Source organism: Leptonychotes weddellii, chromosome 8 (assembly GCF_054177405.1).
Source record: "Leptonychotes weddellii isolate Sample4059 chromosome 8, ASM5417740v2, whole genome shotgun sequence".
Taxonomy (NCBI): domain Eukaryota; kingdom Metazoa; phylum Chordata; class Mammalia; order Carnivora; family Phocidae; genus Leptonychotes; species Leptonychotes weddellii.
The window spans coordinates 89,549,812-89,564,724 of record NC_138376.1 but is presented as its reverse complement, the minus strand read 5'-3'; the positions used below and the strand labels follow the sequence as shown (position 1 = coordinate 89,564,724).

Sequence of the window (14,913 nt, the reverse complement as noted above, 5' to 3'; positions counted from 1 at the left end):
AGGCAATCGCTTAACCAACTGAGCCACCCAGGCGCCCTAGCCATGTCATTTTTATATACTATGCTTTCCTTTAAAAGTAGGCTTCATTAGAAAATCTGAAAGACCCTTTCTGCTCTTAAATTCTGATTCCTTATAGTCACATATATAATTGAAAGACAAAGCATTGTAAGCGAGGCTGAAATTTTCCAATGTTCCAGCTTCTAACTTAAATGAATAGTACATAGCTTTAGTAAGTGCCTTTACCCTTGTGTACCTTGGGACACCCAGTGCTTAGCGACTGGTGAGAACTATGGTTCTGATAGCATCACAGGACAAAGCAGGTTGCAGTGGATAACACCAGGTTTCTTTTGATCCCATGTCAGGTATGTCTTTTATCTCCTGAAAGACGGCATTTATAGAGTTGATCTCCCCGTGCCATCTGGTTGGGACTCAGAAGCCCTACATATTGTGGAGAGTTGCACACTAAAGGACTTTGCAGTGAAGCCACAGTCCAAACGAATCATTTACTTCAATGACACCGCTCATGTCTTCATGTCAACATTTCTGGACGGCTCTGCTTCCCATCTTGTCCTAGCTCATGTCTCCTTTGCTGATGTGAAGAGCTTTGCTTGTGAAAACAATGACTTCCTTGTCACAGATGGCAAGGCCATTTTCCAGCAGGACTCTCTGTCTTTTAATGAGTTCATCGTGGGATGTGACCTGAGTCACATAGAAGAGTTTGGCTTTGGTAACCTGGTCATCTTCAGCTCCTACGCTCAGCCGCACCCCCTGCCAGGCCGCCCACAGCAGCTCTCCGTGCTCTTTGGCTCCCACCAGGCCCTGGTTCAGTGGAAGCCCCCTGCCTTCGCCATTGGAGCCAGTGAGTGCCCCCTGCCCAGTGTTGCTGGAAGGAGGAAAGTTTGAATTGCTTGACATCATGACTCAATTTTGAGAACCTGTATGTGATTATTCAGTCATCAACCAGAAGTGCTATTTAGCTCCAGAAAAAGTGCTTAGACATTTGTTCTGCGTTTATTGGTTTTGCACTAGGAACATCTCTATATTTCTTGTGTATATCCCAACACAATAGTTGGAACATTTACTGAGTGTCTACCGAGAGCCAGGCACTGACATTCTGGTCTGAGTGAATATGGTAGCCAGAGGGATAGTGCAGGTGGGTTGAGATTTGTATCCATCCAGACCTTGCATGAATCAGAGCAACTTCCTAAAACTCTCTGAACTTGAACTTCCGTCTCCGGATAGGCAGTGTGTGTGGAGGGTAAGCAGGTGGGCTCTGGAGCCAGCCTGCATGGGTTCAAAGGCTGGTCTTGTCAGTTATTAGTAGAATGATCCTGGGCATATTACTTAACTGCTCCGTGCATTGGTTTTCACTCCTAGAAAAGGGGAGCGTTAATTATATCTTTCATTCGGATTGTCACACAGAATGAATTAAGATGCATCATTAGAACACTTAGCACAGTATCTAGCACAGAGGTCGGCAAACTTCTTCTATAAAGGAAAAGCTAGATAGTACATATGCTCAGCTCTGTGGGCCATATGGTCTCTGTCGCAACTACTCAAGTCTCTCGTTGCAGTGTGTAAACATCCCTAGATTATATGTAAATGAGGAACTGTGCCATTCCAGTACAATTTTATATACAAAAACAGGCAGTGGGCCAGATTTGGCCTGTGGGCTGTCGTTTGCCAACTCCTGGTCCTAGCGTATTTAGCAAACATGGGCTATTTTTGACTTGAAGACAAAGCTAATTATGCCTATTTGCTGTATATTTCCACTGCTCTAGAGGCAGTTTTTGTTGTTGTTGTTTGGTTTTGTATAGTTTGGGCTTCTAGAAGGAAGATACTGTACAAACACTGAGAGTTATATTAAAGATTCATCATTAAACATTTGTTTATTAGGAGGCTGGTTACACCTGGGGTGTTATTTGACACGCCTCTGATAATTTTATGCAGCCCACGTGTAGCTTTGACTCTGATTTGTTGGAAATGATGTCTCCTTTGATGGAGCACAAACTATGGCATGGCTGGAATGGACGGTGTCCTAGTCGTATCGTCAGACCAACCCTGATGACTAGTGAGGGGTACCATGTTTTACTGCCCAATTACCCTTCTACTCAAGATGAAGCTGTAGATGAATTCACTGACAACCTTTTGTTTGCCCTTGCCTGTCTCATCCTGGTGAGTAATACGGTTTAACTTTTCTGATTAGGCCCTTCTGCCTGGCAGAACTGGATTTATGAGGTGAAAGTATCAACCCAAGACTTTCCTGAAATCACTCACGTTTTCTCGAACATCAGTGGGACCGTGCTTCATGTGTCTGAGCTGCAGAGTGCTACGAAATACAAGGTTTCTGTGAGAGCCAGTTCTCCCAAAGGGCCAGGCCCTTGGTCAGAGCCTTCGGTGGGTACTACCCTGGTGCCAGGTGAGAACATGTTCTTGATTTAGGGAGTAATTCTGACAACATAGGTTTATTCCCTGTGTCCTTAAGAGGTCCTCAACTCCAATGTGGTAAAGAAACTGGAATGAGGATGCATGGATTTCTTGGAGTATGTGTTTATTATCTGGATGAAGAAAGCAAATAGAGCATTGTGTGATATTTAACTTACGTTTCTAAATTGTTATCTTAACCTTTTCAAGATATTTTTGAGGAAACGATGTAATTTTCCTCTTCTTTATGGCTTTCTTCTTTCTCATGGTTTATGAAGCAATAATAGCCCTTGAACTCTGACGGTCATGGTGAGAGAAGTTGAGGGTCTGTGAATTATGCTGAACTCCACCCTCTTGGCTGAAAGAACATGGAAAGAGAATTATACCATTTATACTGCTCTTGTTACCACGATGACTTCTGGGTGCTCGGCATGAAATCGTGGCAACCAATAGCCAACGGGGAGGGGAGATCGTGCCATGACCATGACATTGCTAAGAGGCAGCATCACCACACATTTCTCTTCACATTCAGCTTCAATTACTTATGTAAGAATCAGGAAATACGTTTAACATGATAGATAATTCTGTTAAGCAGATGTAATCACTCATATCCTTCCATGGTATTTTTTAAATATCGATAGTCTTTTACTTTATAAAGGAAATCTTAGGGTATAAGATGTGTACCTTAAAACATGTGTTTTCTATGATATTTCTTTTAATTTCTTTTCACCAAACAGCTTCAGAACCACCATTTATCATGGCTGTGAAAGAAGATGGTCTTTGGAGTAAGCCACTGAATAGCTTTGGCCCAGGAACATTCTTATCCTCTGATATAGGAAATGTGTCAGGTAAACACCAAATCCTTGTTCACTTGGGTGTCAGGTTTCTACATGTAAGAATTCCTAAGCTCCTCAATACATCCAAAGAATTGAACGTTTTGGTAGTAGGTCAATAATGAAAGGAAAAAAACATGGACTGAACTACGATGCCAGTGATGCCATTAAGAAAATGTCAGTTCTCCAGTAGGGGTGTTATTTATTAGTTCACAAAATGTGAGGCTATTTGTTGATTTATGCCCATTTCAGTAAGGCTTTGATATAGTTCTCCTATATTTGAACCTCTCAATGTTATCTCGAGATAACAGCCTACCTGGTTCCGAACCTAACATAGCTATACTTCAGTAACTTACTACGTTTGCTGTAAGACTGACGCAAGGAATGGTTGCACGAAGTTCTAAGTAAATTGGAAGAAATAATTTCTTGACAAAGAGCATTATTAAGTAATAAGTGGGTAATTTTGCCTAGAAGACCTTAGGATGAAGGAAAGTCTTCATTGTGAGGTGGTGCCCCAGTGAGCCTACGTGCAGATGACATCTCCTATAGTTATGTGAATTAGTTGTTATATTCGCTGGGCCACTGAAAGTACAGCAGCATTTCTGACCAACGTAGGACTTGGACTTAGGAGGTAGTGTGGTCATAGTAGAAAGAATTATGCTTTGGAGTTGTCTTCAGTCTGGGCTCCTACCGTTTTCATCTGTGAGGCCTTGGGCAGAATAGATAATCTCACTGAGGTCTCAGGTTCACCAAGTCAAAAATGGGGATAATCCCTTTTTAAACCTTTGTTATCAGATTTAAGTGATATCTGTTAAGTACCCGGGACAATGTTTGGCAAAAGGGAGGGTCTCAGTGAATATTAATCCCTCTCCCTAGTCCCAGGGGTTGAGATGTTGAGAGAACATTATTGAAACATTCTTGACAGATCCCTGAAGTTCTAATGAATATCATGTTAGTATGCACTCTGAAAGTATATGGAGGTGCATGTGTGATTTGTTGACTCACCACGTTTACGCTGGCATGCATGAGAAATAACTGCTACCAATTCACTTTGTTTTGAGACATGGATTGGTATAACAACAGCCTCTACTACAGCGATATGAAAGGTGATGTTTACGTGTGGCTGCTGAATGGGACGGATATCTCAGAAAATTATCACATATCCAACATTGCAGGAGCAGGCGCTCTAGCTTTTGATTGGCTGGGTCAATTTCTCTACTGGGCTGGAAAGACATATGTGGTAAGTTAAATCTCAGCATTCTGGGTGCTCTAGCACAATACCCACCCTCCAGTGACTTACATGTCATTTTCATGACTTTTTTTTTCATACTTGTATACCGCCTATGCTGTTATTTAATATTTGTCCTCAAACCTACTCACTTTTTTAAAAAGATTTTTATTTATTTATTCATGAGAGAGAGAGAGAGAGAGAGGCAGAGAGAGAAGCAGGCTCCCCGCTGAGCAGGGAGCCCGATGCGGGACTCGATCCCAGGAGTCTGGGATCATGACCTGAGCCGAAGGCAGATGCTTAACCATATGAGCCACCCAGGCACCCAAACCTACTCACTTTTTAATTAAAAGGGATTTATATGTAAAGGAAGCTTTATGTCGCTGTTTGGTACACTAGTTCTAGATTTTCAATAATATCTTAAATATATGAAAATGTTCATCTGAGGGTCAGTGTCCTGGAGGAAGATGACACACTCCAAAGGCATGATTAAAGGAAACCCAATGAAGGGACTATTTTCAAAGGTGTGGAGAGGGCTAAGGAAAATGAGCAAAGGATGGTAAAGCATGGCCGGGGCTAGTAAGTGTGGGAAGATATAACCACCTTCAGGCATATGAGGGCAAGGGGCTGTAGGGGAAGAATCTGGGGAGGGCTATAGCTATAGAAGCTGCTGACAAAGGGGCGCCTGGGTGGCTCAGCTGGTTGAGCGACTGCCTTCGGCTCAGGTCATGATCCTGGAGTCCCGGGATCGAGTCCCACGTCGGGCTCCCTGCTCAGCGGGGAGTCTGCTTCTCCCTCTGATCCTCTCCCCTCTCATGTTGTCTCTCTCTCAAATAAATAAATAAAATAAAATCTAAAAAAAAAAAACAAAAGAAGCTGCTGACATGAAACCCAGCCACTGTCAGAAGGTACGGTCTTCCAAGGAGCGACCTGGGGCTATAAGGACCCCGATCCTTCTTTCTTTCTGCCCTCTGATCTTCTGCCAGTGCTTCCATTGGATGAATGTCACTGGAAGCCAGAGAATGAGTCCGGCTGATGCAGCCTGTAGCACCAGGCGCCGGGCACACAGAGTCAGGCAGAGTGGGGGGCAAGTGTAGCTGGATGCAAAATGAAGACATCCTGCACATCTGTGTAGTGGTACCCTTCGAAGAGAAGGATGGTTAATGATGAGAATACTGGTCTGACAGATCCAGAAATATGGTACTGGAACCATTTTCTAATCAGGAGGGCACGAATTGTCCATTCATTTATTCATTCAACAATCATTTATCTATTACCAATGTGTTGAGAGCCATGAGGATAGGCATAGTAGGGAATATAAAGTAAATAGTAGACATGTATCTGTTTTAAAAAATTCAACTTTATGAGATACAATTCACATACAACAAAATTCACCCTTTTATTGTATAAAGTACAGTTTTTTAGTATGTTCAGTGTTGTGTAAACCACTGCTACTTGTCCTTGTTCTTTTGATGAGATGAAATACCTATATACAATAATAGAAGAAGCATACAAAGCAATGTGTTTAGAGACGAAGCAAGGTGGTGTAGCCTGAATTCTTAAGTGCCAATGTTATCCGGGTGGAATGGAGTTGAGTGGGGTAAATCTGAGAATACTCCCTGAAATGGATTAGTTTAAAAATAGTTTTGAAGGAGGAAGTGGAAGAGTAGATGTAAAAACTGCTTTCAAGTATTTGCTCTATCTCTAACAAAACTGCTTAACTCCAGGAAAAATTACTTAGCTTCTTTGAACCCAGTTAACCTGTGATAGAAATCCTTTATAATGTTAGGGTTACAAAAGCTAATATTTTAAAGATAAAAACATACACTGCCTGATACATAATAGGTACGCAGTAATGGCAGACTTAATATCAGAGAAATATACTGATAGAGATGAGCAAGGAGAGAGGTCATCACTTATCAGGATGTGTACATCTCCTCAAGAGTCCAATCCAATGCATTCTTATCTAGCAGTGTTTCAATTGTCTGGTTGTATGATTAGGCAAAGTAAGTATTTTAACTCAAAATCAATTCGCCTCCCTTTTTTCTAGAGTCATGAAAAGAGATGAGCTCCATGAGGGTGTTCCCCATGACTATTATGCTCCCAAGGGTTTGCACACTACCCAGCACATAGTGCTAATAAATATTCGTGCTTGGATGAATGCAGCAATTTACTAATGATCGCAAAAAACTACTCAGAAATAACCATGTCATGTGAAAATTATTAACCGACCCTATAATTATGTTTTATAGATACAAAGGCAGTCTCTGTTGACAGGGCACACAGACATTGTGACTCATGTGAAGTTGTTGGTGAATGACATGGTGGTGGACTCAGTTGGAGGTTATCTCTATTGGACCACACTCTACTCAGTGGAAAGTACCAGGCTAAATGGAGAAAGTTTCCTGGTACTACAGGCACAGCCTTGGATTTCTGGGAAAAAGGTGATGAATTAAATATAAGATCTGATCATTTACGAATATTAAGTAGTGCTACTGTATAGTTATGACAATGCTGTTTCTGGTAGAATCTGAAAGGAAATCTGTCAGGATGTCGGCATAACCAAAATTTCTCTAAGTCTCTTTTGATTGTCATAATGGATTAAATAAGTTTAAACACAATATGGAGAATTTTGTAATTTGCTTTATCTTGAATGGACCCGCACCTAAAAGCATTTTAATTTCTGACTGTTTTTAGAGTCCTTAGGAATTGTATTGAATATTTTACAGCTTCTTGTTGGGTAATAATTAGATGCTTTATTATTTTCCATCAATTTTGGATACAGATTGCTTAGATGTTTTATTATATTCGATCAATTTTGGGTACTGACTGGTCTAACAACTGTGTGACTCCTAGGCAAAGTATTTGACTTCTCTTTGTCTGTTTCCTTATCTGAGAAATGGGAATATTAGCAATTGTCCTACCTCTTAGGGCTGTTGCAAAGATTAAATGAGATAATTCATGGGAGGTACGGAGAATAGTTCCAGGCACACGGTAACCACTCACTAGTTAAGTTCTTATCACCGTAACTAAATCTGAAAAACACACCTAATACAGGAATATATCTAAACACATTACTTCCATTTTCTTGATCCTCAAATTCTAGAAGCAATACATATTTTTCTTGATCCTCAACTTCTAGAAACAATACCTATATTCTTGAGACCCTGTAGTTATTCATCAAAATATCTGAATTTTGTGTTTCCTGATCATAATGGTAATATATGTTTGCTGTAGGAATTTAGAAATCACAGAAAATCATGAAAAAGAAATAAAACATTCATACTATTTCAACCTAAGATATGCCTTAAAATTTTTATTTTTTTAATCATTTTTTTATCTGCCAATAAAGGTAAAATACACATAATATAGATATACCAGATCATGTGTAAACAAATTGTGAGTCACATGATCTCCAATTTCAGGATATGTGGGCTGTAATTCCTAGGGTATTTCAGAGACCTTATTTGCATATACAGATCATAGCACAGATATTTAAAAGAAATAAAGACTTATACACATATCCAGAGATTAATCATTCCTGTCAAATCATGAAAACATCCCTTAATTCTACTTTGGAGCCACTTGAGTCTGAATACAGGAGAGTATATTTTTTATGTCTCAGTAGTAAGTGTTAGGGCAAAGCACTTTTATTTTTGTAAAAGCATGTTAAAGATAATATTATCTCAGGAGTAACGTTCTATCTATTTCTGGGGCTTTGTCAGTAATCTCCCTCACTGCTCCAATCTGGTCATTTGAGACATATTTACTCAGGAAAGTTCTGTAGCGGCCCTGGGGACTTTCCTGAAAATGAGTGAAAAATTAGATTACTCAGCATGTTTGGGGAAACACACCATTCCTTAAATCCCCACACCAAATCCTCTCACGGGCTGGTGAGTGTTGCTGCCTGTACAAATCTGAGTTCTGGGTCCATGGTTTGATGTCTTACCCATCTGCTTCCATTAAAGCTAGCGGGTGTTTTGAAGGTAACGCATTTTGCACTGCGCAAAACTCTCCATTTCACTGTCATTCCTTCATATGTTACTCATAGATTTATCATGGAGTCATGAGATACTTTGCAATCAACAGATATTTAATAAAGTAGTCAGCCAATTCCTTAGAGAAAGACCCAATTTTTATGTGATTCAAAGGGAGAATGCTGTGAGATATTCATCTAAAGTGAACAGATACCCTTTGCCACATCAGATGGATTGGGTGGGCTCCTAGTACATAGTACATTTTACCACAGGATTAAACCTCAAGCTTTTAGTTTCGATCAAAGGCATTATTTCCAAGGCATGGGCGTTATTAGACATAACAATGGTTACCAAAGACTTATGGAACATCCTCTGGTTCTGTTTAAATGTGGGCCCAAATGACTGATGCAAAGGAATGCAGTAACCAACACCTGAATTTTACTTACAGCTCAAATAGTTTGTTGTATTCCAGAGCAGGGAGTTGTAAAATATTCTTTTCTAAGAGATAAAAGAGACTTCATAATTTGGAAAACTCGAGTGCATCTCATTATAAATAACCAAACAAGATTAACCCGATTTCACTTTAACTGAAACAATAGTCAGTACATTTCTTTTAGCCTGAGGCAAGGCCATGATACCACTGCCCAAGGGCTGGGGATCGCTAGAATAGTGTATATTTATTTATTTATTTTTATTTTGTGGGAAAGGAGTAGGTTGAGTTTCCTTGAAGACAGCAGGCTGTGATGTGTATGATAGCTGGAGCTTCTTACAGTGACGTGCCTTTGTAGCAGGCCTTGGGGCACCCGTCAGCAAGAATTTTTAGTTCTTGGATAGCTTGCTGTATTCTTTTTTACGCTTCTCACTGGCTCATCATTTTTGTTTTTCTGCTGCAGTGTCTTGTTAAAGATGTAGTCGTCAACTTTAATCCTTGATCCCTCTTAGCCTCTAGGTCTGCTCTAGAAACAGTCCATCACTGAGGTCAGGCACCTGGCAATCTCAGCTTATTTGAAAATTACCTCTAACGCCAAAGAAAGCAAAAGTGTTCCTTTGGGTTGTAACTTCTATCCATGTAGTCTATGTCATAGGAGAAGCAGACTTTCCTCAGGCCTCACCTAGACAACTGGACATAAAATTAAGACAGGCACCGTGACAAGAAGACGAGGGAAGATTAGTAAGGAGTGGTTTTCAGATGTTAGTTGGAAATAGAACTTTATATGTACATGACTCTATTTAATTATAACACATAAAAACCCTGTGTGTATTATATTTTTTAAATGTGTCAGGACATTTTGGTTGTAATTAACAGAAAATATAATTTAAAATGGCTTAAGACATTGGTTCTCAAGCTTGATGACATAATAAAATTATCTGCAGAATTTGAAAACACACTGGAAACTGGGTTCCATCTCCAGAGATTATAATTTAATAGGAGGCACTCTGGGAATTGAGAGGGGTGGTTTAAAGAACTCAACAGGTGATTCTGATGTGCATCCATGTTTGAGAACAACAGATTTAAACAACAATGAAATTCATTGACTGATGTGGCCAGAGTCCAAAGTTATGGCTAGCTTTAGGCAAGGCTTGACATAGTGGCTCAAAGTTCCTGATTCAGTAGGACCTGAAATGTGGCTGAGAATTTGTGTTAAGTTTCCAGGTGATGCTGATGCTGCGGGTCCAAGAATCCCTGCCTCTTGAGGATTTTTAGGAAACCAGCGTCTATATCCAAATTGCATAGCAACAGGCACACTCATGTAATTTTGATATTCAGTGAAAGGTAAAAATCACTGAGTTTATTATTCCAAAGAGGATGTTAAAGAGAACTCTATGGCCTAAGTGTGACTTATTCACAAAGGTATCCTCCAAACATGTATTTGATTCATTTTCTTACCTTATTTTCTATTTAGGTAATTGCTTTAACTTTAGACCTTAGCGATGGGCTCCTGTATTGGTTGGTTCAAGACAGTCAATGTATTCACCTGTATGCAGCTGTTCTTCGGGGGCAGAGGTGAGTAATCGCCCTTGAAAACAATTGGTTAAGAATGAGAACGACTTACCCCCTCAGTTATGTGATAATGCATGGAAATTCATTTATTCTTCCAATAAACATTTACCAATTACCCACTGTTCCTGCAGGCATTGTGCTTGTGGGGTAAGATAGGTTTATAAACAACTACTTACAGTGGAATATGGTGAATCCTGTGATGGGGTAGAAAGACAGTACGGTGAAGACACTGAGAAGAATGCTTCTCGAGAGCTCAGGAAATGGATAGATGTGTTTTTTCCTCTTCTTAACAAAGCAGAGTGTACATGATGGAGTTAGGCAGAAATCATCCTGTCTGGCACACATGAAAACTGGAGTGGAAAGAAGCACATGAATTATTCTCTCAATCTGTGTCCTCAAACTAAGCCCCCAGTTCTCTCGGCATCACCATGTCTTCCGTAATAGTGCTGTTGGGGTTGTTCGTGGTTTTTTTTCCCTAGTATTTTTCCTATACTTTTTTTTTTTTTTTTACACATTTTTGCTTTTTAAAATTAGGTGTAGGGATGCCTGGGTGGCTCAGTTGTTAAGCGTCTGCCTTCGGTTCAGGTCATGATCCCAGGGTCCTGGGCTCCAGCCCCACATCAGGCTCCTTGCTCAGCGGGGAGTCTGCTTCTCTCTTTGCCTGCCTCTCTCTCTCTCTCTCTCTGTAACAAATAAATAAATAAAATCTTCAAAAAAATAAAATAAAATTAGGTGTAATATACATAATACGAGATGCTCAGATCTTCGGTATTCCAGTGTATCAGTTTCGACAAATACATTTTAAGACACAGACTCAGTTCCTTTGGTTAACTGGTATTCCGTCTGCATGGCTCAGTTTAAACACTGTTCTTTAAGAAGCACTTTTTCTGACCAGACTCCAGTAGGTCTCCTTGTTAAGGAATCCACTCTACCTTTCTTCTTACAGTGATGTTCAGCAGTGTCATTGTTTGCTCATCTTCTACCAGACTGCCTTTTCTGCTAGCCTGTGTATTCTATGAGGGCAGGGATTGTATTTGTCTTATTTACCATTGCATTCCTGGTGGCTAACACAGAAGTAGGCACAGAACATTTGTTGAATGAATGAGTAAATGAGTGAACCCTCAGCCTAGTAACCTCAGCTGACCTCTATACACAACTTCATAGCATCATGGAAGAGTTGGTCTTTTTACGACTTTTTTGTTGAGCTTTGACTTAAATCCAGTCTCACCTATTGCTGAGGGCTGAAGGGTTTAAAATTCCACATGGAAGGAAGCCCCATACTGACCTCCTGAAAGTGAAGAGGTTTTGCAGAAGTTGTGCTGTGAACTTTGGAGGTCAAGAATTTTCTGGTTAGCTCAGGAGATTTTTACAGGGGAGGAGTCTTCAGCTGGAAATGAGGGGCAATCCAAGCCAGTAGCAACTAAGGGATATCCAGTCTCACCCCACGGGGAAATCCTCTGCCCTGGAGACTATTTGGGGAATGTTGAAACGAACAACCTGGTGAGCAAAACTAACACAAACGTGTTCACAGGATACAGGCTGCGGGGGCTCTGTGGGTGCTCCAGGAGAGGCTAGCCTCTTCAGACCAAGTGCATCCTGCTTGGTGAGGTTCCTTCCATTTGGAGTTTGGTTTTATGTATTTCACAAGGTTACTGGAAAGTTCTAATGAGAAATAGAAATAACAAGGTGTAAAATTAGACAAGTAGGTGAAAGTCCGAAAGGCGAATCAGATACTGTCTTCAGAACTGTGTTGGTATGAATAGAGTATTTTACTAGAAAAAGGATGATGGAAATAGTCTTCGTGAATATACTTCTTTATAAGGTTCCCAATTCCCAGTTATGGTCCTCTTAGGTAGTTTCAGTTTTGTTAAGGAGGTATTGTGAAATTTACAAATCAAAATTTTTTTTTTTTTTTTAGATTTTATTTATTTGACAGAGAGAGACACAGCGAGAGAGGGGAACACAAGCAGGGGGAGTGGGAGAGGGAGAAGCAGGCCCCCGGCCGAGCAGGGAGCCCGATGCGGGGCTCGATCCCAGGACCCTGGAATCATGACCTGAGCCGAAGGCAGACGCTTAACGACTGAGCCACCCAGGCGCCCCTACAAATCAAAATTTTTATGTATTTTCATTTTAAATGCCATACTTCATACTTTTCTAAAGAGGGACATGTCAACACTCTAAAAAGCTTCAGAGAAATCATCAAAAAAAAAGTCAAACCACTGCTTCAAAAGGCTGAACATCATTGAGATAGTTTCTATTTATTGAGTACTAGGCAACTGGAGTAATCTGAGAAACCACTAAGCAGATTTTTAAATAAAAATCATTGTAAAATTCTGTCATCGAGAAAAAACTGTAAAATCAATTTAAGTAATAGTCTGTTAACTTGAATCCCCCAGTCTGAAAAGAAGCATTTTGAATAAGCTGAAGAGCTTAATAAGTATCACTGAAGCAACGGTTGTGAGTAGTATAAAGTAAAGGACCAAACAGGCTAGAATGATGAATGGCAAATAAGGAAGGTGACTAACCAAGTATAGGAGGGAGGCACGGCTCAGTGAGGAGAAAGCAGTCAATATTCAGGGTACTTCCAAGAACCAAAAGTATTTGTTAAAATCTGTGTATCCTCTTGCCATTGCAATATCACATTAAGAAGAAAAGTCCTAGAAAATTTGCTTTAGGTATACTTGAACAAAAATGTAAAAAATCAACTTTCTATGGAACTAAAAATAACAATGATTATTGATAATGTTCTATTGTTATTATTGATAGTGATTTTTGTTCTTGTATACACAAACACACACTCTCACAAACACATAATCTCTCCAGTACTGGCGTGTACCAGCCCTTCCCCCCCACTTTAGGTACACATGGTAATTGGTGCCATGTCTTCGCAGCTCTGGGGAGACCAACATCACAGAATTTGCAGCCTGGAGTACTTCAGAAATTTCCCAGAATACACTGATGTACTATAGTGGTCGACTCTTCTGGATCAATGGCTTTAGGATTATCACAGCTCAGGAAATAAGTCAGAGAGCCAGTGTCTCTGTTTTGGAACCAGCCAAATTTAATCAGTTCACGATTATTCAGACGTCCCTCAAGCCTCTGCCAGGTACAAGATTTTATTCCTGCTTACCCTCTCTCCTCCAAACTTTTTGTTAAATAAATGTTTGGGTGGGATTTTTTCTTAATAATTATGTTTTTAAAAGAAAAAGGCTTTAGTAGTTTCCATTGGTTTGCTTGCAGTCAGTTCACTCTTAACCCAAATTTGCAGCATGTAACAGTCAGAAAAAGAAAAATTTCAGGATATATTCAAGGAAAGGTAAACTTTGTTTTGGTACCAATTATTAGTAATTTCTATTAATTTTCCATGTTTTCTATGATGATTGAGAATCTTAAATTCTTTCCCCCTCTATTCTTTCTTTTCATCCCACAGGCAACTTTTCCATTACCCCCAAGGTCATCCCAGATTCTGTTCAAGAGTCTTCATTTAGAATCGAAGGGAATGCTTCAAGTTTTCAAATCCTGTGGAATGCTCCCCCTGCAGTGGATTGGGGTGTAATTTTCTACAGTGTGGAATTCAGTTCTCATTCTAAGGTATAGTGTTGGTTCTAGTAGCTTCCACTTTTCAAGCAGTCTGTACCATCTGCGTCAGCCCTGCCTGCACTGATCTGTGCTTCCTTCATTTAGCCAAGCCCGTCGATTTCCTTTGTTGTTCCCGTAGCATTTGGTTATTAAGATTTTTCCTGAGAACCCTTGTTTATAGCCAGTCTCTGACCATTTTGTGGCTAGTGGTAACAACTGGTTTGTTAGATACATTTTAACTGGTTTATGTGGAGCCACATGGACCTTACCAACATTAGCGTTTCCAAAATTGCACATTTTGACTTTACATGTGAACCGGAGTTTGGGATTTTAGTTAATTAGGAGTAAAGGATTTTATGATTCCCTCACTAAGAAAATAATGTTTTGTTCTTATATTTTAGTTCCTGGCTAGTGAACAACAGCTTTTACCGGTATTTACTGTGGAAGGGCTGGAGCCTTATGCCTTCTTTAATCTCTCTGTCACTCCTTATACGTACTGGGGAAAAGGCCCCAAAACATCTCTGTCACTTCGAGCACCTGAAACAGGTACATGGGTCAGAATCTCTTTTACAAAAGGTAGAACCTCACTTTCCATGATCTAGAATAAATAGCTAATAATTTTTAAAAATAACTGTCAGTTTTGTAGATGTGTTTAGATTCAAGACCCTTTCAATGACTTTTCAGAGATTAGAATAGCACCATTAAAATAAATCTGCATAATTTATTCCAAAAGCATATTTCAAGGATTTCTTAGAGACTGTTTCACTTGATTATCATAATATATCTGATGCAGAAACCTGTTTCAGGAAATTTGTGAAACCCTTGATAAGGAAAAAGGGAATATAACGGCAGAGACAATTTCATGGAAGG

The 14,913-nt window shown here is 39.9% G+C and overlaps 1 protein-coding gene across 1 annotated transcript in view; it reads left to right on the top strand.

Annotated features, from left to right (window-relative positions):
* Positions 1-14,913, top strand: part of ROS1 (ROS proto-oncogene 1, receptor tyrosine kinase) — a 102,438-nt gene that overhangs the window by 31,435 nt on the left and 56,090 nt on the right. The window contains exons 13-21 of the mRNA XM_081829369.1: positions 363-859; positions 2,207-2,419; positions 3,162-3,272; positions 4,319-4,497; positions 6,738-6,929; positions 10,367-10,467; positions 13,356-13,570; positions 13,895-14,055; positions 14,445-14,589. Coding sequence (XP_081685495.1) covers positions 363-859; positions 2,207-2,419; positions 3,162-3,272; positions 4,319-4,497; positions 6,738-6,929; positions 10,367-10,467; positions 13,356-13,570; positions 13,895-14,055; positions 14,445-14,589 — 1,814 coding nt within the window. The remainder of the gene's footprint in view (positions 1-362; positions 860-2,206; positions 2,420-3,161; positions 3,273-4,318; positions 4,498-6,737; positions 6,930-10,366; positions 10,468-13,355; positions 13,571-13,894; positions 14,056-14,444; positions 14,590-14,913) is intronic.